The 22212-nt window shown below is 44.0% G+C and overlaps 1 protein-coding gene across 2 annotated transcripts in view; it reads left to right on the forward strand.

Annotated features, from left to right (window-relative positions):
* Nucleotides 1-16919, forward strand: part of herpud1 (homocysteine-inducible, endoplasmic reticulum stress-inducible, ubiquitin-like domain member 1) — a 33203-nt gene extending 16284 nt beyond the window's left edge. Inside the window, exons 6-9 of one of the 2 annotated variants that reach the window (XR_014620740.1) lie at nt 1538-1909; nt 4682-4787; nt 13580-15578; nt 15695-16919. Coding sequence is in view for 1 of the 2 variants with exons in the window: in XM_084335392.1 (XP_084191518.1) it covers nt 1538-1909; nt 4682-4787; nt 13580-13768 (667 nt within the window). In the remaining variant the exon portion in view is untranslated. Of the gene's footprint in view, nt 1-1537; nt 1910-4681; nt 4788-13579 lie in introns of both variants that reach the window. The other variant, XM_084335392.1, reaches the window with a different exon arrangement.
* Nucleotides 16920-22212: the final 5293 nt, after the last annotated feature.

Here is a 22212-nt window from a genome sequence, read left to right on the forward strand (position 1 = left end):
GGAACAGTCGCTCCGTTAGCATAGCTTAGCTTCATCACTGGAAGTGGGGGGGGGGGGGGTTTATAGCCTGACGTGCCCTACAGTCACCAAATACAACTCCAAAACGTTCCTGTAAACATGTTGTGACCTGTGTATTTACCACGTGGAGAAATAAAAAATAATTGAATTAGTTGTAACGTTAGTTTAGGTTCATGTTAACGTTAGATAATGTACAAAATAAACGTATTCCGCTGCTATAGACGTCGCTCTTTTATTTTTAAACCCCCCAGAAAGGAAGTCATTATATTAGCTTTAGTGTTAGCTCCGGTTAGCTCCGAGCGTGCAGTAGTTAGTAGTATATTATCAATACCAGCCATTGGATTACTGTTTTCTAAATTGGGGAGGCTTTTAATCGTCAAGGTAAGAGGATTTTAAGTCATGGTATCCATAAACTTCTATCGGTTCAGATCCTTTGAATGAATTAATGAGAATGTAAACAAACACGGCTTCCACGTAGTAATCACTGGCTCAGAGAGGAGTCGTTCGGCAAAAAAAATTTCTGAGTATATCTGCTTAGAAAACGTAATTGTCAAATTCAATTATTTTTTATTTCTCCACGTGGTAAATACACAGGTCACAACATGTTTACAGGAACGTTTTGGAGTGTATTTGGTGACTGTAGGGCACTGTAGGGAACGTCAGGCTCTAAAACCCCCCCACTTCCAGTGATGAAGCTAAGCTACGCTAACGGAGCGACTGTTCCCTAAGCTAAATGCACGCACAGAGACAAAAAAGGTATGTATCTTCTTGTCTAACTCCAGGGAAGATGTTAAATAAGCTAATTTCCCAAAATGTTGGAGTTTTCCTTTAACAAACTATTTATTACATGCATATTATACTGTGTGTATAGGGCCAAACATCTGTGCAAATAGCACATACCACCAAAATCACACATTGGCCCATTCCTACTAGACGCAAAGGATATCTGTTGTCAAGCTGCTTTTGTGTGTTGTCACGATACCAACATTTTGACTTTGATACAGATAGGAAAGGCAATGGAATATATTATTAGATGACAGAACATGGAAAATTATTTATACAATTATTTAATTCATTATAATTGAAACGCTATTGAATAATAGTTCATTAATAGTTAATACAATTATTCTGTTACAGCTACAACTGAGCTATAATTTATACGTATAGCTACTGTCCATCAATGTCTTCCTTTTGAATGAAATAGGTTCAGGAGAGAGAGAGATGTAGAGAGGGAGAGAGAGCGAGACACACACACACAGATAGCGTTCGCAGTGATGGCTTACTATGTTCGTGTGTGTATGTGTGTGTATGACTATGCGTGTGCAAACGGGAACGGGACACATCTGTGCAATAGCACACACCACCAAAGTCACTGGCTGGCCCACAGTGTGCGTGTGCTACAAACATTTCAGTTTTGGCCCCACGGTACTGAGAGTATGCTTGTGTTCACCTCAACCACTAGTTATTTGATACATGTTTGGAACCTCCATCTGTAACTGATTGTCTGTCTGTCCAATAGCCACGCAGCTCTGGCAGCAGCCGGCACCGCCTCCCTGGCTCCGGCTACCACCATTGGCCCGTACCCTCCTGTTCCCGCCCCCCAAGCGCCCGTTCCGGCCGCCATACCCAATCAGAACCCTATCGACAACCTCCCGGCCAATCAGAATGTGGCCCCGGACGCCCCATTCATTAACCCTGGAGCGGCCAATCAGAACATGCGGATGAACGCGCAGGGCGGGCCTGTCGTGGAGGACGAGGACGATATGGACCGCGATTGGCTGGATTGGGTGTACACTGCTGCGCGGCTGGGTGTTTTCCTCAGCATCGTCTATTTCTACTCCAGCCTCAGTCGCTTTGTCCTGGTGATGAGCAGCCTCATCCTCATGTACCTGTAAGTAAAGTCTATCTGATAACTAACTAACTAACTAACTAGTCTCCAGCCTGTGGCTTTGTCCTGGTGATGAGCAGCCTCATTCTCATGTGCCTGTAAGTTCAGTTTACCTGATGATAACTAACTATAATAATTAGTGATGCTCGATATTGGCTTTTTTACCTATACCGATATTGTCCAACTCTTAATTTCCGATATCAACCGATACCGATATATGCAGGGTTTCCCCCCCCCAAAAAATTGAATAATTTCAGGTAATTGGCAACCTGTTGTTCAGTACAGCAGCGCTATTGGCTGTCGCCTTATGCCCGTCACGGGTCATAGTACCAAGCTGGCTAGCTAACGTTAACGTTAGCATTATGTCTACTGTCGTGAACCATTTTAAATCGGGGCATGTAGAAGAGTTTCGGGAACGAGTAAAATGTGCAGGTCCTCTTCTCAGACCTGTGGGTCAAAGCACTGCACACATCATGCCGGCTAGCAAGCTACACGTCACGGAATGTTGATAGCACGATAGTAGCCCCTTTCGTTTGTTGGGTTAAATTACGAGAATGTTTGTCAGGGTTAAATGAATAAATAAGCCATTCAGAAATATTGCCCTTTGTGATGTCACAGCAAGGACATAAGCAACCAATTAGCTGAATGAACAGCAGAAAGAGAGAGAGACAATGAACAGCAGAGAGAGAGAAAGAGAGAGAGAGAGACAGAGACGATGAACATCAGAGAGAGAGACCATGAACAGTAGAGAGAGAGACAATGAACAGCAGAGAGACAATGAACAGTAGAGAGAGAGACCATGAACAGCAGAGAGACCATGAACACGAGAGAGAGAGAGACAATGAACAGTAGAGGGAGAGAGAGACAATGAACATCAGAGAGAGAGACAATGAACAGTAGAGAGACCATGAACACGAGAGAGAGAGAGACAATGAACAGTAGAGAGAGAGAGACAATGAACAGCAGAGAGAGACAATGAACAGTAGAGAGAGAGAGACAATGAACAGCAGAGAGAGAGACAATGAACAGCAGAGAGAGAGACAATGAACAGCAGAGAGAGAGACAATTGACAGCAGAGAGAGAGAGAGAGAGAGACAATTAACAGCAGAGAGAGAGACAATTAACAGCAGAGAGAGAGACGATGAACATCAGAGAGAGAGAGAGAGACAATTAACATCAGAGAGAGAGACAATGAACAGCAGAGAGAGAGACAATGAACAGCAGAGAGAGAGACAATGAACAGCAGAGAGAGAGAGACGATGAACAGCAGAGAGAGACGAACATCAGAGAGAGAGACAATTAACAGCAGAGAGAGAGGGACAATGAACAGCAGAGAGAGATACGATGAACAGCAGAGAGAGAGAGACGATGAACAGCAGAGAGAGAGAGACGATGAACAGCAGAGAGAGAGAGACGATGAACAGCAGAGAGAGAGACAATTAACAGCAGAGAGAGAGAGACGATGAACAGCAGAGAGAGAGAGACGGTGAACAGCAGAGAGAGAGAGACGGTGAACATCAGAGAGAGACAATGAACATCAGAGAGAGAGAGACGATGAACAGAGAGAGAGACCATGAACAGCAGAGAGAGAGAGACAATGAACAGCAGAGAGAGAGAGACAATGAACAGCAGAGAGAGAGAGAGACGGTGAACATCAGAGAGAGAGACAATGAACATCAGAGAGAGAGAGACGATGAACAGAGAGAGAGACCATGAACAGCAGAGAGAGAGACGATGAACAGCAGAGAGAGCGTTTATATATGGTATAAACTTGTGTTTCAATGTGTGTGTGTGTGTGTGTGTAGTAGCCAGTCTTACAGTCTTGATAACACAGGGCAGTTGATAACATGCTCTTAGCTAATCATTACTCTCACAGCAAGTTGGAAAGTTAATGTTTAGATCCCTCCCCCCCTCGAGGAATGTAAATACCACCACAGCTGTCAGCTTGACGTCAGTAAGTCTCTAAGCGGACGTCCAGGAATGCTGTTGACAAGATTCACTGTGTCTGTTTAGTAACTCGCTCTCTTTTCCTTGTTCTTCTCCTCATCTCCTGCTTTCCTGATCACAAATCAATGTGTTTATTTGTCATGTACACGTCATACAGTACAATAAAATACGATATTCCTTCATTGATATGCTTGGGAAAATCCCGGTGTTGGTGACGGTGAGATGTTTCTTCTGCTAGCCCCTCCCCCTCTTCTGATAGCCCCTCCCCCTATCCAGCCTGTGCAAACGGCAACAAAAGATCAAAAGACAGATCAATATGAAAGATAAACTCTCCATATAAAACTATATCCTCAGTATCTGACAGTATATATCCTCAGTAGCTGACACTGACAGTATAGACCTCAGTATAGAGAAGAGTCTGTTGTTCTTATAACTGGTTTCCTTTATGAGTCTCAGTCTGTTGCACAGAACTATCTGAGAAGTCGTCCTTTGAACCGTTTGGAACAGGGCCAGCTCTTTAAAAGGAATACTTGGTGGATGATTGGATCTAAACCAGACCCGTAGCTGCCAGTAGTTTCTCAAAGGAAGCTGATTGGTCTGAAACACACACAGCACATAACTTGAGGATGGATTCTCGCATGATCTCGTGAAGCCAGCAAGGTTACACCATACAGGCTTAATGTAGAAAATCTCCACACAATTTTTTTTTTCTTTCTTTTTTTTTTTCATGTTTCTTTTTTACTAGTTGTGCTGATTGTATATCTTTTGTGTAATATTGTGTTTTGGATTCCTACCAAACTAAACCTGTTCTTCCCGTTTGGTTTCCAGACACACAGCCGGCTGGTTTCCATTCCGAAGGAGAGCGTTCGTCCCACGACCCAATCCCCAGCCGAACCCTGCCAACCTCCACAACCAGAACCCAGACCAGGCACCAGTAAGAACCACTACTGTCACAGTACTGTAGAACCAGAACCCAGACCAGGCACCAGTAAGAACCACTACTGTCGCAGTACTGTAGAACCAGAACCCAGACCAGGCGCCAGTAAGAACCACTACTGTCACAGTACTGTAGAACCAGAACCCAGACCAGGCGCCAGTAAGAACCACTGAAGTCAAAACACAGTACCGTTGATGCAGAGCAACCAACAAGCAACTGATGAACCAGAATAAAAGTATTATGACTAGGAGTTATGATCCTTTATGTCTAGGAGTTATGATCCTTTATGACTAGGAGTTATGGTACTTTATGACTAGGAGTTATGGTACTTTATGTCTAGGAGTTATGGTACTTTATGTCTAGGATTTATGGTCCTTTATGTCTAGGAGTTATGGTCCTTTATGACTAGGAGTTATAGTACTTTATGACTAGGAGTTATGCCACTTTATGACTAGGAGTTATGGTACTTTATGACTAGGAGTTATGGTACTTTATGTCTAGGAGTTATGGTACTTTATGACTAGGAGTTATGGTACTTTATGTCTAGGAGTTATGGTCTTTTATGTCTAGGAGTTATGGTACTTTATGTCTAGGAGTTATGGTCCTTTATGTCTAGGAGTTATGTTTATGAGTTATTATCCTTTATGTCTAGGAGTTATGGTACTTTATGACTAGGAGTTATGGGCCTTTATGTCTAGGAGTTATGGTACTTTATGTCTAGGAGTTATGATCCTTTATGTCTAGGAGTTATGATACTTTATGTCTAGGAGTTATGGTACTTTATGACTAGGAGTTATGGTACTTTATGTCTAGGAGTTATGGTACTTTATGACTAGGATTTATGGTACTTTATGACTAGGAGTTATGGTACTTTATGTCTAGGAGTTATGGTACTTTATGACTAGGAGTTATGGTCCTTTATGACTAGGAGTTATTAGGGATGCCCCAATCACGTTTTTTGCCACCGATCGTCGTGAGCCATATCGGCCGATACCGATCCGATACCGATAGTTTTTGATTAAAAAAAAATTTAAAATTATTTTATATAATTTTTTATTTTTTTATATAAAATATATATATTATATAATTAGACTTGTACTTGTATTATCTGCGAGACATCGCCACCACGCAACAAGCTCCACTGTCTGTGTGTACTCTAGTAGCCTCCAGCTACGGCCAGGATTCTCCGGAGCTGCAGCTGGACCTATACTCGAGTAGCGCAGCTGGACCCTATTGGTATAACGTTACTGTGCTCAGCAAGCCCTCAGCTCGAATACGCGTCGAATCAGTGTTATAAGACATTGATATCAGGAGCTATCTGTAGCTACTGCTAGCCGGATATATAACGTTAATACAACGTCTCAGTGAATTATTTAGTTCAATGGGACATTTCGTTTTGAACAGTGAACTAACTTGCGCTAACGTGAGCTAACAGGTATCATACACGTCTCTACCAGGCCACGTGAGCGGATCGGCGCGGCCGAGAAATCCGCTCTTCGCTCTTTAAAGCTTGGTCCGCTCCGCTAATCGCTCATGTTGACCCCGCCCCCAAGTCGCTCTCCGCTCGCTCCCCGCTCACCTTGAATCGAGCGCTCCCCGTGCCAGATCGCTCGGCAGATTTTTTTTTTTTTTTTTTTTTGAGCATGGTGTAAATTAGCTCAAACTACAACAGTCTACACCCCCTGGGCCCCTTAACAATTGTTTGTATTGAGCCGCGTTGTAATTGTACCCATTCTGCAATGTTAAATAACGTTGTTTATCCATTCACTAGCTCTATTAAGCGATGATAGGCTAGCCGAGCCACAATGCTATGGTCGCTGCCATTAACATTAGCATGTAAGCTAACGACAACAACAATGGCGTCGATACTTTTTCTAACAGGAGTGAGTGACAAAGCCTGAACAGGATATCACAGGTTCACCCTTCTCATTGGTTGAAAATGGCCTTCATGTTTGTACATCGCCATCTGTTGCTTTGGCATTGTACTGCATGTATATATTACATCAACAGTGTTAAACCACTGTGAGCGGCCTGGAGCGGAGGAGAACTCTCGCTCCGGACGTCGCGCCGACTCATTTTAAAACCCACTCCTCGCTCACGTCAAAACTGCCCGCTCCGCGCGCCGCTCCGCGCGCCGCTCCGCGCGCCGCTCACATGGCCTGGTCTCTACTAGACTATTGCTGGAGCATTTGTTGATATCAGGAGCTATCAGTACTGTAGCTAGCCGGCTAGATTCCGTTCGGTTAGACCAGTGGTTCCCAAACTGTGGTGCGCGCACCCCTTGTGGTGCGCGAGCGCCCTCTAGGTGGTGCGTGACATGAAAAGGCTAATGGTGGTAAATAAAAAAAATATATATTTTTTTTCTTTTTTTACAATAAAATTTTATTAAAATCTTAGTCAAACCTTTAGTATTATGGATATTAAACATGCTGGCAGAGTACATGCATCCATGTTGTCGTGAACATTTTAATTAAATAAAGACATTTCCTATCCATAGTCGCCATGGGAAGAGATAAAATTAAAAATTAAATCTGTGCACCAGCAACAATTCTAACAGAAACCCATTGGGGGGTGCGTCAGCTAGGTCGGGAGGTGACAGGGGGTGCACGGCCAAAAAAGTTTGGGAACCGCTGGGTTAGACAATGCCTCATCATGTATTAAACTAAAAGTGAATAGTTGACTGGGTCATTTTGTAACGTTAGCTCAGGGAGACGCCGTCCTCCCGTCCCACTAGACTAGACCCGTGTTTACATGCGTGCGGGAGGGGCTGGAGGGATGAGCAGACGCCGCACCACCCGGTGTCTGAGACAACCCAGCGAGTGAGATCGGTTTTGACGATTGGCGAAAATAAAGCATTATCACCAATCACCGATCGCATATTTATACTGATTATCGGCCGATAACGATCGGTGGCCGATCGATCGGGGCATCCCTAGGAGTTATGATCCTTTATGTCTAGGAGTTATGGTACTTTATGTCTAGTAGTTATGATCCTTTATGTCTAGGAGTTATGGTACTTTATGTCTAGGAGTTATGGTACTTTATGACTAGGAGTTATGGTACTTTATGTCTAGGAGTTATGGTACTTTATGACTAGGAGTTATGGTACTTTATGTCTAGGAGTTATGATCCTTTATGACTAGGAGTTATGGTACTTTCTGTCTAGGAGTTATGGTCCTTTATGTCTAGGAGTTATGGTACTTTATGTCTAGGAGTTATGGTACTTTATGTCTAGGAGTTATGATCCTTTATGTCTAGGAGCTATGGTACTTTATGTCTAGGAGTTATGATCCTTTATGTCTAGGAGCTATGGTACTTTATGTCTAGGACTTATGGTACTTTATGACTAGGAGTTATGGTACTTTATGTCTAGGAGTTATGGTACTTTATGACTAGGAGTTATGGTACTTTATGACTAGGAGTTATGATCCTTTATGTCTAGGAGTTATGGTACTTTATGTCTAGTAGTTATGATCCTTTATGTCTAGGAGTTATGGTACTTTATGTCTAGGAGTTATGGTACTTTATGACTAGGAGTTATGGTACTTTATGTCTAGGAGTTATGGTACTTTATGACTAGGAGTTATGGTACTTTATGTCTAGGAGTTATGATCCTTTATGACTAGGAGTTATGGTACTTTCTGTCTAGGAGTTATGGTACTATGACTAGGAGTTATGGTCCTTTATGTCTAGGAGTTATGGTACTTTATGTCTAGGAGTTATGGTACTTTATGTCTAGGAGTTATGATCCTTTATGTCTAGGAGCTATGGTACTTTATGTCTAGGAGTTATGATCCTTTATGTCTAGGAGCTATGGTACTTTATGTCTAGGAGTTATGGTACTTTATGACTAGGAGTTATGGTACTTTATGTCTAGGAGTTATGGTACTTTATGACTAGGAGTTATGGTACTTTATGACTAGGAGTTATGGTACTTTATGTCTAGGAGTTATGGTACTTTATGACTAGGAGTTATGATAATTTATGTCTAGGAGTTATGGTACTTTATGACTAGGAGTTATGGTACTTTATGTCTAGGAGTTATGGTACTTTATGACTAGGAGTTATGGTCCTTTATGACTAGGAGTTATGATCCTTTATGTCTAGGAGTTATGGTACTTTATGTCTAGGAGTTATGGTACTTTATGACTAGGAGTTATGGTCCTTTATGTCTAGGAGTTATGGTACTTTATGTCTAGGAGTTATGGTACTTTATGTCTAGGAGTTATGGTCCTTTATGTCTAGGAGTTATTGTACTTTATGACTAGGAGTTATGGTACTTTATGTCTAGGAGTTATGGTACTATGACTAGGAGTTATGGTCCTTTATGACTAAGAGTTATGGTACTTTATGTCTAGGAGTTATGGTAATTTATGTCTAGGAGTAGGCCTGCCACGATAACACATTTTGCTGGGCGATTAATTGCCCCCGAAAATATCGCGATAAGCGATATTATTGCGACCGGTTAGAGAATTTTTTTTTTGGAGAAATTTATTTCCCAAAACTTTTATTTTGAAGCCCACCGCTCCGTCTTTTCCGGTGTTTAAGACTTTTATTTTGAAGCCCACCGACCGGACCGGAAGTATTGTTGTGATTATTTCAGGTACTTTTTGGGTACCAGAAAAGTCACGTGAAACACTGCAGACCACTGAATAGAGACGCGTCTCTAGGATTTCATAATCATTATGTTTGCAGCAGGCACAAGTGCAATAAACAAAGGATACAGTCACTGTGTATTCTGCCTCATTTATTGATTAAACAAAACCGACATCAACACAATTTGCCACCGAGCGGAGAGTTTAGTCTCGCAAAAAGATCGCTGACTTGTTAAGGCTTGTTGTTAGGTTAGGTGCTAATGTTGTGCTAGCGTTTTAGCATGGCTATCGTACATAGCGTGATCAATATAACTCGCTATTGATTGTTTGTATGAGTAACGTTAATGCTAGTAGAATAGACACAACGTGAGGTAATCACCATCCATTTTAAACCGGTTATTACCTAATGCTAACGTTAGCAAATAGACGCGACTGGTAACGTTACAGCTTGTTAGCCTAATGCTCGTTAACGTTAGCATAGACAGCCTAGCTAACGTTAACGCTTGTAGAATAGACACAATGAGAGGTAACGTTAGCGTTAGCAGAATAGACACAACGAGGGTCTCGTTAATGTTGTTGTTGATTGATTGATTGAAAACTGTGTTTACTCTGTTTGTATGAGTAACGTTAATGCTAGTAGAATAGACACAATGTGCTGTGCTCTGTAGTAAAGCCAGCGGCCCGCCTCCCAACACGGACAGTGACTGACAAGGGGCACTGGGTCCGCCTCATTAAAACAAACGCGCAAATAGCAATTAATCGCGCCCGTCAAAATCATTGCATTCATTTTAATTATCGCGGCAATTAATCGATTTATTGCTTATCGCGGCAGGCCTATCTAGGAGTTATGATCCTTTATGACTAGGAGTTATGGTACTTTATGTCTAGTAGTTATGATCCTTTATGTCTAGGAGTTATGGTACTTTATGTCTAGGAGTTATGGTACTTTATGACTAGGAGTTATGGTACTTTATGTCTAGGAGTTATGGTACTTTATGACTAGGAGTTATGGTACTTTATGTCTAGGAGTTATGATCCTTTATGACTAGGAGTTATGGTACTTTGTCTAGGAGTTATGGTACTATGACTAGGAGTTATGGTCCTTTATGTCTAGGAGTTATGGTACTTTATGTCTAGGAGTTATGGTACTTTATGTATAGGAGTTATGATCCTTTATGTCTAGGAGCTATGGTACTTTATGTCTAGGAGTTATGATCCTTTATGTCTAGGAGCTATGGTACTTTATGTCTAGGAGTTATGGTACTTTATGACTAGGAGTTATGGTACTTTATGTCTAGGAGTTATGGTACTTTATGTCTAGGAGTTATGGTACTTTATGACTAGGAGTTATGGTCCTTTATGACTAGGAGTTATGATCCTTTATGTCTAGGAGTTATGGTACTTTATGTCTAGGAGTTATGGTACTTTATGACTAGGAGTTATGGTCCTTTATGTCTAGGAGTTATGGTACTTTATGTCTAGGAGTTATGGTACTTTATGTCTAGGAGTTATGGTCCTTTATGTCTAGGAGTTATTGTACTTTATGACAAGGAGTTATGGTACTTTATGTCTAGGAGTTATGGTACTATGACTAGGAGTTATGGTCCTTTATGACTAAGAGTTATGGTACTTTATGTCTAGGAGTTATGGTAATTTATGTCTAGGAGTTATGATCCTTTATGACTAGGAGTTATGGTAATTTATGTCTAGGAGTTATGGTACTTTATGACTAGGAGTTATGGTACTTTATGACTAGGAGTTATGGGCCTTTATGTCTAGGAGTTGGGGCTGGGCGATATGACCAAAAACGTTATCGCGATAAAATTATTTTCATATAACTCGATATCGATAATTATCGTCGATATAATGTCTGTCAAGTTTAATTAACTTATTATGCCCGGCGCCGATACGCGGGCTGACTTGTTTTGCTGCTGTGAATGTCTCGAGAGTCGAGTTGATGTCATCAGTCCGCGCACGTTAGCAGTTAGCCAAAGCAAGCGCAGTATCTCATGATACAATGTACTAAAAAATGACCCTAAAATACTCTGTTCCGCCCAATTCATTGCAACGACGTCCACCGTATACCCCACACTACTATAACAGTTACCCTCAGAATTCAAAACACACACCAACTCGGCAGGTAACCTGTGAAATAGCGCCGTGCAAGCTAATTAGCCATAGCCAGCCTCGTTTCCGAGCGGAGTATTTCACACAATGTACTAAAAAATGACCCTAAAATACTCTGTTCCGCCCAATTCATTGCAACGACGTCCACCGTATACCCCACACTACTATAACAGTTACCCTCAGAATTCAAAACACACACCAACTCGGCAGGTAACCTGTGAAATAGCGCCGTGCAAGCTAATTAGCCATAGCCAGCCTTGAGTCCTAAACCAAAACAGTAGCGCATCTGGAGCTGTGGTGCGTAAGCACGTCATCACGTAACGTTGGTTGTTGTTAGTGAGTGTGTTGAGCCGAGGCTGAGCGGAGCCAAACTTGGAAAATCGATATATCGAAACTTTGCGACCACGTTTCATGTTTATTTTGAGGAAATAATTTATCGCGATATTTATAGTTATCGTTTTATCGCCCAGCCCTACTAGGAGTTATGATCCTTTATGACTAGGAGTTATGATCCTTTATGACTAGGAGTTATGATCCTTTATGACTAGGAGTTATGATCCTTTATGACTAGGAGTTATGGTACTTTATGACTAGGAGTTATGGTACTTTATGTCTAGGAGTTATGGTCCTTGATGTCTAGGAGTTATGGTCCTTTATGTCTAGGAGTTATGTCTAGGAGTTATGTAAACACAGTTAGTTTAAAAGAGTTGTGTTATTTAATGCTGGAGTAGTTTGAAGTAGGGCTGGGCGATATGACGATATATTATATAAATATCGGGTACAGTTCATTAACGATACACTTTTTAAACGTATCGTGGATATCGTGATGTTTTGCCCTCGCGTTAGAGGAAATTCCTCCGGCAGTCGCATCTCGCTACGGGACTACAGACAAACACTATAGTGCATATGGATCGCTGCCATAACGCAATAATCGATATGATTTCGGCGTTTATTGCGCCATACAAACCGGAAATGGATCTAGGTGATCGGCGTCGAATAATTGGGATCTTTCTCCGCCAGTCTCATCGGCGCACGGTAAGAGGGCAGTAACGTTATTTTCAACCCGATTGTGCATTTCCTTGTTTGCAAACAGTCTGATCAATATATCAACCCATAGTAAATAAAGCCGTTACTGACGATCAAGGAATTATAAACGACCCCCCCCCTTTCCTCCATGCATGATGAAGCATAATGTATACCGATCATATACATTTGAATTTTTTTATATAGCGTGTATGGGAAAGAAACGCCAATCGATAATCTATATGCTTCAGGGCCTATAACTACTGTTTTTGGAATTACAGCAGAAAAGATTAAAAACATACTTATATTCTCGAAGGTATTAACACAACAATGTATGAATGAAAAAATATAACGTTCCCACATCCTGAACGATAGATAATCGATGTTGAATGGGCCATAGTAATGTCAATATAGCAATACAATTAAAAAAGTTATAGCCCTGCAAAGAAGGTAAACATCTCCATAGGCTTTCAACGGTGGCAGAGTGGTATAAGATGGGCACAACCCCCGGCGCCCAATGTGTTAAGAGGGGGGGTTTGATTCGATTTGATTGAAGTTTATTTCAAGTATGCAACACAACAAAGAAACATCAAGTACAGATATAGCCTTAAGCCGTTCAAATAATAAATGTATACATAAATAAATAAATAGTTACAATATGTAATCTAAATCTAATCTAATATATAATCTAAAAAAACAAAAGGCTAAAATGCTAAATATATAATCTAAGAATCCAATAATCTAAATATATATAAAATAAAAATGCTAAATGCATGAGTCTTTTGTCTTTAATGTTAGCTTGCAAACTCAAATACTGTCTTGGTAAGCCTCATAATGAATTGTTTGGGGAAAAAAGGAAAAACATTGTGATGTGTATCGTGTATCGCCGAAAGGTCAGAAAATATCGAGATATCATATTTAGGCCATATCGCCCAGCCCTAGTTTGAAGGTTCCTGCTGGTCCTTGTTGAGACGGAGTTGAACAGGTCACCCTGCCGGAATGTAGATTCAAGCTAACAAGAGTTCTTCATGTTAATGTCTTCAGGGGGAGGAGCCTGCAGGCGGAGAAGGGGCAGAGCCTGCCGACGTAGGGGAGGGACCAGACGAACAGGGACCAATGGCGGCTGTCTTGGTGCCTCCTCACCGGGTGTCAGTTGTGTGGACGACCTGGCTGTTCTTCAAGACCTTCTTCTCGTCTCTGATCCCAGAAGCCCCTCAGCCTGTAGCCAACTGACCTCAGAACAGCTCAGAGCAGGCTGATATCACCGTGTTCCAGGCACCCAAACTGACCCGGACACAGTTGGGCCAGACGGGGGCTTTAATTCTTCACTGGTCCCTCCATTGTCAAGGGGGTCAGTCTTAAAATGTGCAGACTTCATCCCTCCTCATCCTTTCACAGTGCAGCGACAGTCTACACTAGGTGGTCACCGTGTTGTTGGCTTTTAACCAGAGTCCCGGGTCCAGGCCAGAACCCGCAGGGGTCCGCGTCGCTCCGGGGTTCGACTCTTTGACTTCTCATTCAGGGGAAACCTGCCGTCTTTCTGGCTGAAGCGGAGGGTGATTCAACTAAAACAAAAAAGAATACTGGAATCTTCCCTCAACTACCGGATAATCTGTTGGACGACAAGGTGCTTGTAGCCTCACGTGTTCCTGCTCATCGACGGAGAAACGCAGCGACAGACTCCTAGAATCGCCTGGAAATGTGGGGAAGCGGGTGTGTAGAGTGGGCGGGGCTGATGATGTAGCATCATCCAGGAAACGACCAATCAGCTAAGAGTATCAAGTAAAAGGTCAGTTGATCTTTTTAAAGTTGCCTACGATCCAAACTATCTTTCCCGCACCTCCAACTTTCTCCAAAACACAGTTGTTAAGATTTTGGAAATCAATAGAATTAGGTGATTTCTTACAACGCAAGTTTATTTTTTTCACAGTTGAAACGGAATAAATACAGCTCTGCCTTGGCTGTCAGACTGTACCCAGTAACCAGCAGTATGGGGCAGCAGAGGGTTTAATTTAGCTCATCATACCAACCCGTTGATTGTGACCAAATACAAACAAGAACGCTTTCTCTCTGCCAAGTTTTATTTTGTGTAAATATTCTGTAAAATAATATTATTGGCATAATTAAGACTAATAAGACGTGTAAATATATTATTATGATATTGTCTGTATACAGCACTTTACACTATGTATGGTATTATGCAAGCTTCTTTACTTATGGGGGGGTGTATTGGTAATGAATTGTACTGTATGAGAATAATGAATATCTCCACTGTGACTCTGCTAACAGTCGGTACGTGAGTCCTGCTTGTTGTGTTAGTCTCACGAAGTCGTCACAGATACGTTTACATGGACCCTGATATTACACGAATAATCTGAATAATGGCCCGATCAGAAGACACATGTAACCACCTCAATCAGAGACACTGGCCGATCGGGAGGACATTTAAACTGGGTTGAGGGGGGGGGGGGGGGTTAGTGTAGTGTAGACAGGGTCTCTCTACTAAGCAGCAGAATAGGTGGTGAGTGTAACAGGGCTGAGTGTAGACAGGGTCTCTCTACTAAGCAGCAGAATAGGTGGTGAGTGTAACAGGGCTGAGTGTAGACAGGGTCTCTCTACTAAGCAGCAGAATAGGTGGCGAGTGTAACAGGGCTGAGTGTAGACACTAGACAGGGTCTCTCTACTAAGCAGCAGAATAGGTGGTGAGTGTAACAGGGCTGAGTGTAGACAGGGTCTCTCTACTAAGCAGCAGAATAGGTGGTGAGTGTAACAGGGCTGAGTGTAGGCAGGGTCTCTACTAACCAGCAGAATAGGTGGTGAGTGTAACAGGGCTGAGTGTAGACAGGGTCTCTCTACTAAGCAGCAGAATAGGTGGTGAGTGTATCAGGGCTGAGTGTAGACAGGGTCTCTCTACTAAGCAGCAGAATAGGTGGTGAGTGTATCAGGGCTGAGTGTAGATAGGGTCTCTCTACTAAGCAGCAGAATAGGTGGTGAGTGTAACAGGGCTGAGTGTAGGCAGGGTCTCTACTAAGCAGCAGAATAGGTGGTGAGTGTAACAGGGCTGAGTGTAGACAGGGTCTCTCTACTAAGCAGCAGAATAGGTGGTGAGTGTAACAGGGCTGAGTGTAGACAGGGTCTCTCTACTAAGCAGCAGAATAGGTGGTGAGTGTAACAGGGCTGAGTGTAGACAGGGTCTCTCTACTAAGCAGCAGAATAGGTGGTGAGTGTAACAGGGCTCAGTGTAGGCAGGGTCTTTCTGGACATGTTGTCGAACACGTCGTATTCTGATGACATGCTTTGGGGAATGTAAACACAGGTTCGGGTTATTCAGCGTCCATGTAAACGTCTATTCTGAATGATTTCCATTGGTGTGAGGGAGTATCCTCTGTGTAACTAGCCGCTGTTCGTCTTTATTTTGTCTTTTTAAAGGGTTGGAGGGACGTTCTTAAAGACCCTTGTTAAAGAGGGGAACCTGGATATTTGTTTGCGTTCCGAGGAGGATGCATCGCCTGACTTTTATTTCTCTTAAAGGCCCAATCAGTGATCCAAACGATAAACAAAATGTGTAACCCCACCACCAAAACAAATAGGAATGGAGAGACAATGTTTACTTACTGCTGGAGAATAAAGACATGTTTTTTTTTAATGGTCTACTTTCTACTGTATTTTGTGGCTGTGAAAGGTTTACGTTGGTAATGTTTGTGAACACTGCAGCAGAGCAGATCTATATTCTAATTAACCCTTTCACTACCACACTACAGAAGGTTAACCTTTCACTACCACACTACAGACAGTTAACCGTCTGTAGTGTGGTAGTGAAAGGGTTAACCATCTGTAGTGTGGTAGTGAAAGGGTTAACCCTTTGTCGTGTGTCAGTGAAAGAGTTAACATTCTGTATTGTCGCAGTGAAAGGGTTAACCCTTTGGTAGTGTGGTAGTGAAAGGGTTAAAGGAACACCAACATTATGGGGAATGTGCTGGAAGATTGGATACCAATCCAATCCCAGTGCTTTCAGTAGAAAGCTTCCATTAATTTGTGCTAAGCTAGGCTAGCTAGCTTGCAGCCAGATAGAATATACCCCACATTAATATAGGAAAGACAAATCACAGATTGAGCCTTTAAGACTTGCCTGTGATCAGGACATGTACTGTATTGGCTCCTGTTACAGCTGGTATTGTGTTTCCTTTGGGAATGACAATAAGGAAACTGGAAACCCGTTATACACTAAGTGTAATCACGTCCTCCTCTCAGACGCCTCTTTGATTCCTCTGTCGTTCTGCCTTCATTCTGTTCAAACAGCGTTTTGTCGGATGCCAGAGTGTTGTGTGTTTTTAGCCAGAATTGCAATAATAGATGCATTAAAAACAGACTCATTTTAAAGGATGATGGTGTTTGCTGTGTTTTTTCCCCGTTTTGTTTTGTCTTTTATGTACATACTTTATATTTTATACTTTTTAAAGACAATTAAACATTCAATTAATTCTACTTCCCCAGTTCAACCACCCTCCTCATCCTACTACCCCTACTGCCCCAGTTCAACCACCCTCCTCATCCTACCACCCCCTACTGCCCCAGTTCAACCACCCTCTTCATCCTACCACCCCCTACTGCCCCAGTTCAACCACCCTCCTCCATTCTACTGCCCCAGTTCAACCACCCTCCTACTGCCCCAGTTCAACCACCCTCCTCATCCTACCACCCCCTACTGCCCCAGTTCAACCACCCTCATCCATCCTACCACCCTCCTGCCCCAGTTCAACCACCCTCCATCCTACCACCCTCCTGCCCCAGTTCAACCACCCTCCATTCTACTGCCCCAGTTCAACCACCCTCCTCCATTCTACTGCCTCAGTTCATCCGCCCTCCATTCTACTGCCCCAGTTCATCCGCCCTCCATTCTACTGCCCCAGTTCATCCGCCCTCCCCACGCAAGATCTACCCCCCCCCCCCCCCCCCAATCCAGGACACCTACTTTCCTCACACCTTTAAGACATGAAGAGTAAATAATACAATTCCATGTGGGAAAGTGGGGCGTGGTTAACCTAGACCAATTCAAGAAGTCTGAGGTGAAGTCTCTACACAAGCAGTTATTGAGATATGAAAGGAGTGAGGCCTATAAGGATAAGGATATCTTTTATTGATCCCTCACAGGGAAATTCCAGTGACATACACATACAGCTCATCGTCTCATTAAACAATCATCATATCACAATCATTACATTTTTACAGTAACAACGGCACAACAAATTCAAACAGACATGTACATTTGTTGACACATGTCGACTACAGTATGTCTGAGACACAGTGTGCGATTGTCTGCTGCAGCAACACCGGGTGTCGTTGCGCCAGGCGGGAGGGAGGAAGGAGAGAGATTGTCCAGAACCGCTGTTGCAGCACCGGAAGGGGCGGTGATTATGGCTCTGACTACAATGCTGTCAGCTGGGGGATAGGACTTGGTGACGAGACTCTTCGTCTTCTTTGGCTCCCCCCTCCAGCACGCGTACTAATCGGCTGCCGTCACCAACACATGGGATAGGCGCCGGGCGTACACGTGGGAGGGGGCATGGGGTAGGCCGGGGCATTGGGGAGGGGGGATGGGGATTGTGGGTGGGGGGGCCGCATGCCACTCTTATCTCCCAGAGGGCCTTCGATTCCAGCAGCTCTCTGGTTCGACCTTGGTCCAGGAATTTGTTTTGGCTGACTGACTGGCAACATTTCTTCCAGCCACGTCACTTTAAATTTGATTTGAGTAGAGTGAAATATAACTTTATTGATTTCAGTGGAGTGAGTTTTAACAACTCCGTCCAAATGACTGAATGCATTAGTCCAAGTGTCCAAGTCAGTTCATTTTGGTAGGTCCTGTGTGCGGTAAACGGATCCAAAATCTTCTTAATCCAAAAATGACCACATCTTCAAGTTGGTAGCCGATTGAGATGTCCCAAGAGGCAGAGAAGGTTAGCCTTATTCTGCTTCTTGACGGAAATATGCAATCCACTGATTAGTTCCATTTCGAGTTGATTTGAGTATAGTCCGGCAACCAGCACGAAGCACAGAGCATAGCAGCGATGGGCCTCGGAGGCATTAGGCAGCGGTGGGGATGGCCTTGAGGGACCTGGGAGAGGGAGAGAAAATGTGACTGCTCTCTGGGAAGGCTGGGAAGGAAGTAGGGGGGTGTGGTTTATGAAAGGGGCGTGGTTAACAGACCAATGAATGTTGAAATCTTCCATAAGCTTGCGTGTGTCCGTGTGTGTTTTTCCATGTGAAAGTGTAAGAGGCTCGTTCATGTGCCTGTCCCTTTAGTGAAAGTAATTTTTTTTTGAATGTGTAGGTTGTAAGTTAAACCCTTAGTGTTGCCACAGCACCAAATGGTAAATGGTGCATTTATATAGCAGCTTTTATCCAAAGCGCTTTACAATTTTGTTCCTCACATTTTTACTAGGGATGCTCGATATTGGCTTTTTTACCGATACCGATATACCAATATTGTCCAACTCTTAATTTCCGATACCGATATTTGCAGGGTTTCCCCCCCCCCAAAAACTGAATAATTTCAGGTAATTAACATTACATATGTCTTGTTGTGGAATTAACATAACATTATGCATACTTTTGACAATAAATAAAATCAGAATTTGTTCTTATTTGCTTGCCTGGGTAAATAAAGGTTATAGAAATGTAAAAAAAAGAAAAATAATTGAAAACCGATACCGATATTTTCCGATATCACATTTTAATGCCAATATCGGACATCCCTCATTTTTACCCATTCACTCACCGACGGCAGAGGCAACCATGCAAGGTGCCAACCTGCTCATCGGGAGCAGTTAGGGGTTAAGTGTCTTGCTCAAGGGCACTTCGACACGCTGCCCGGGAGGAGTGTGAATCTCCGGATTACCAGACGACTGCTCTACCTCCCGAGCCGCTGTCGCCCACCAGGCCGAGGCAAAGCTCCCACGACACGCCCGTCTTCACAGCTCAGCAGGTGAGAGGACACGGGTCCAACACGCCCGTCTTCACAGCTCAGCAGGTGAGAGGACACGGGTCCAACACGCCCGTCTTCACAGCTCAGCAGGTGAGAGGACACGGGTCCAACACGCCTGTCTTCACAGCTCAGCAGGTGAGAGGACACGGGTCCAACACGCCCGTCTTCACAGCCCAGCAGGTGAGACAACACGGGTCCAACACGCCTGTCTTCACAGCTCAGCAGGTGAGAGGACACGGGTCCAACACGCCCGTCTTCACAGCCTCAGCAGGTGAGAGGACACGGGTCCAACACGCCTGTCTTCACAGCTCAGCAGGTGAGAGGACACGGGTCCAACACGCCTGTCTTCACAGCTCAGCAGGTAAGACGACACGGGTCCAACACGCCCGTCTTCACAGCCTCAGCAGGTGAGAGGACACGGGTCCAACACGCCCGTCTTCACAGCCTCAGCAGGTGAGAGGACACGGGTCCAACACGCCTGTCTTCACAGCCTCAGCAGGTGAGAGGACACGGGTCCAACACGCCCGTCTTCACAGCCTCAGCAGGTGAGAGGACACGGGTCCAACACGCCCGTCTTCACAGCCTCAGCAGGTGAGAGGACACGGGTCCAACACGCCCGTCTTCACAGCTCAGCAGGTGAGAGGACACGGGTCCAACACGCTTGTCTTCACTGCTCAGCAGGTGAGAGGACACGGTCCAACACGCTTGTCTTCACTGCTCAGCAGGTGAGGACACGGGTCCAACACGCCTGTCTTCACAGCTCAGCAGGTGAGGACACCGGTCCAACACGCCTGTCTTCACAGCTCAGCAGGTGAGACGACACGGGTCCAACAAGCAGTAATATACCTCCTGGGTTTTATAATGGAAGCCCACAGTCAAGATGGCAAACCTTTCCTGGCGGAAGTCTCCATTTGTGTGTGTGTGTGTACTCCCTTCTGCGACGTTGGTTTCAGTTGCATCCTCCGACTTCGTCCTCCACTCATCCATCTTCTCCTCCACTGAGGGCACAGATGTCTACTCACCTGGGGGCCCCTCAATGCACCATCTCCCCCTTAACCTCTTAAGCCCTAGCCATATTTTCAGAAAATTTGCCTAAAAGTACATACCCAAGTAAATGGAAGATTGCTTCACCCTCATTTGCATGTTCTTGGTATCTAGGGACATCTATGGACCTCAGGAATGCATTCCCAGTGTCAGAAATATTGTGTCTGTTACTATGCTTGAGTAAATTGTAATGAATCGTTTTCCCCCCATCTTTGACAGTGAATAACACCATGCTAACATTGACCAAAAGTGATAAATTGCCACTGAGCTCGTTCAGCACCTTCTTTTTCTTTGATCCACTTTTTCTCCCCATTTTCTATTTTTCTCCCATCCTAATTTCGTATTTCCAATTCTTCCCTCCCCTGTCTTGAACGTTGCTAGACTATGCCTCCCAATGGTCGGCTGTAGTGAGGATAGAAGCCTTGCATCACGTGTCCCCTCCGGTACACAAGGAGGCAGCCTGTCGCATCTTTTCACCGCAGCAGCTTGAACTCTCAGTGGCGAGGAGTAACGCGTGGGAGGCTCACGCTGCCCCCGATACTTCCTGTTTCCGCCGCACCGGCGTCACCCAACCGACCTGTAGGAGTCGCTGTCCACAACGTCCAATCCCCACCCACCGGCTTTCCCGCCCTCTAACACTGCCAATTGTGTTAGTATGACGGCCGGCCAAGCCGGTAGCAACGCCGAGAGCTGGGCTCGATACCAGCATCTCCTCCGTTAGTGGTGAGCGGGGCCCACTGCGCCACTCAGCCGCCGTTCAGCACCTTCTTGAGATCAAGTGTACAAAAAAATCTAAAGTAAATGAACAAAGGGCAGATGATTTACAAATTTACACATGCAATTTGAAATATGAATATAGAATATCAGGCCTATAAATTACCTTATTATGGCCAAGTCATGCATCTATGGATCGGCCCAAATCCCTTCTTTCCAATGGCAGAGTTAAATCTGGATTTAGTACCACCAAGTGCCCTTGACAGGGCAGCAAAGACTGTGAATGAAATCTACTGTAAGTACAGTTACATTTCGTTAGCCTCATAGCATAATTGCTAAGTCACACGAATGAGTTAGGCAGAAAGGGATTTTTAACATAACAAGGTTCTGATTGGCTGAGGACACAGCCAGGTGCAGCAGTGTGAGGAGAGTAGAGTTAGGCAGAAATATCAATTTGGCCAAAAAATGAAAATTATGCTATGAGGCTAACGATTTGTATAATTTCCATAGCTCAGCAATTTTTTACCAGATTGCGAAGCAGATGTTCACAGAAAGGTAAAGAAACAATATACTGTGGTGGACACTAGATGGAGGTGTCTCACCTCAGAATGGACACTGATTGGGTGGTAATGGGAGGTAATTAGGAGGTGACTTAAGGGAGTGGCTGTACCTTTGTTCCTGTTGGATTTGTTTGGAAGTTATTAACTTCCGACCACCACCACCAAGCCCCTTCAACTCATTCAGAATGCAGCCGCCCATCTGATCTCCAACCTACCAAAGTCAGCCCATGTTACCCCGCTTCTTAGGGACCTGCACTGGCTCCCCATCGCTGCACAAATTCGCTTCAAGGTCCTCGACCTGGCATATCGCAGCAGTACTTCTAACCACAGTTATAATAATTTATTTCATACTTATCTTGTCTTGCACAGTCTCTGGA

The sequence above is a fragment of the Notolepis coatsorum genome (assembly GCF_963971535.1).
Source record: "Notolepis coatsorum genome assembly, chromosome: 18".
Taxonomy (NCBI): domain Eukaryota; kingdom Metazoa; phylum Chordata; class Actinopteri; order Aulopiformes; family Paralepididae; genus Notolepis; species Notolepis coatsorum.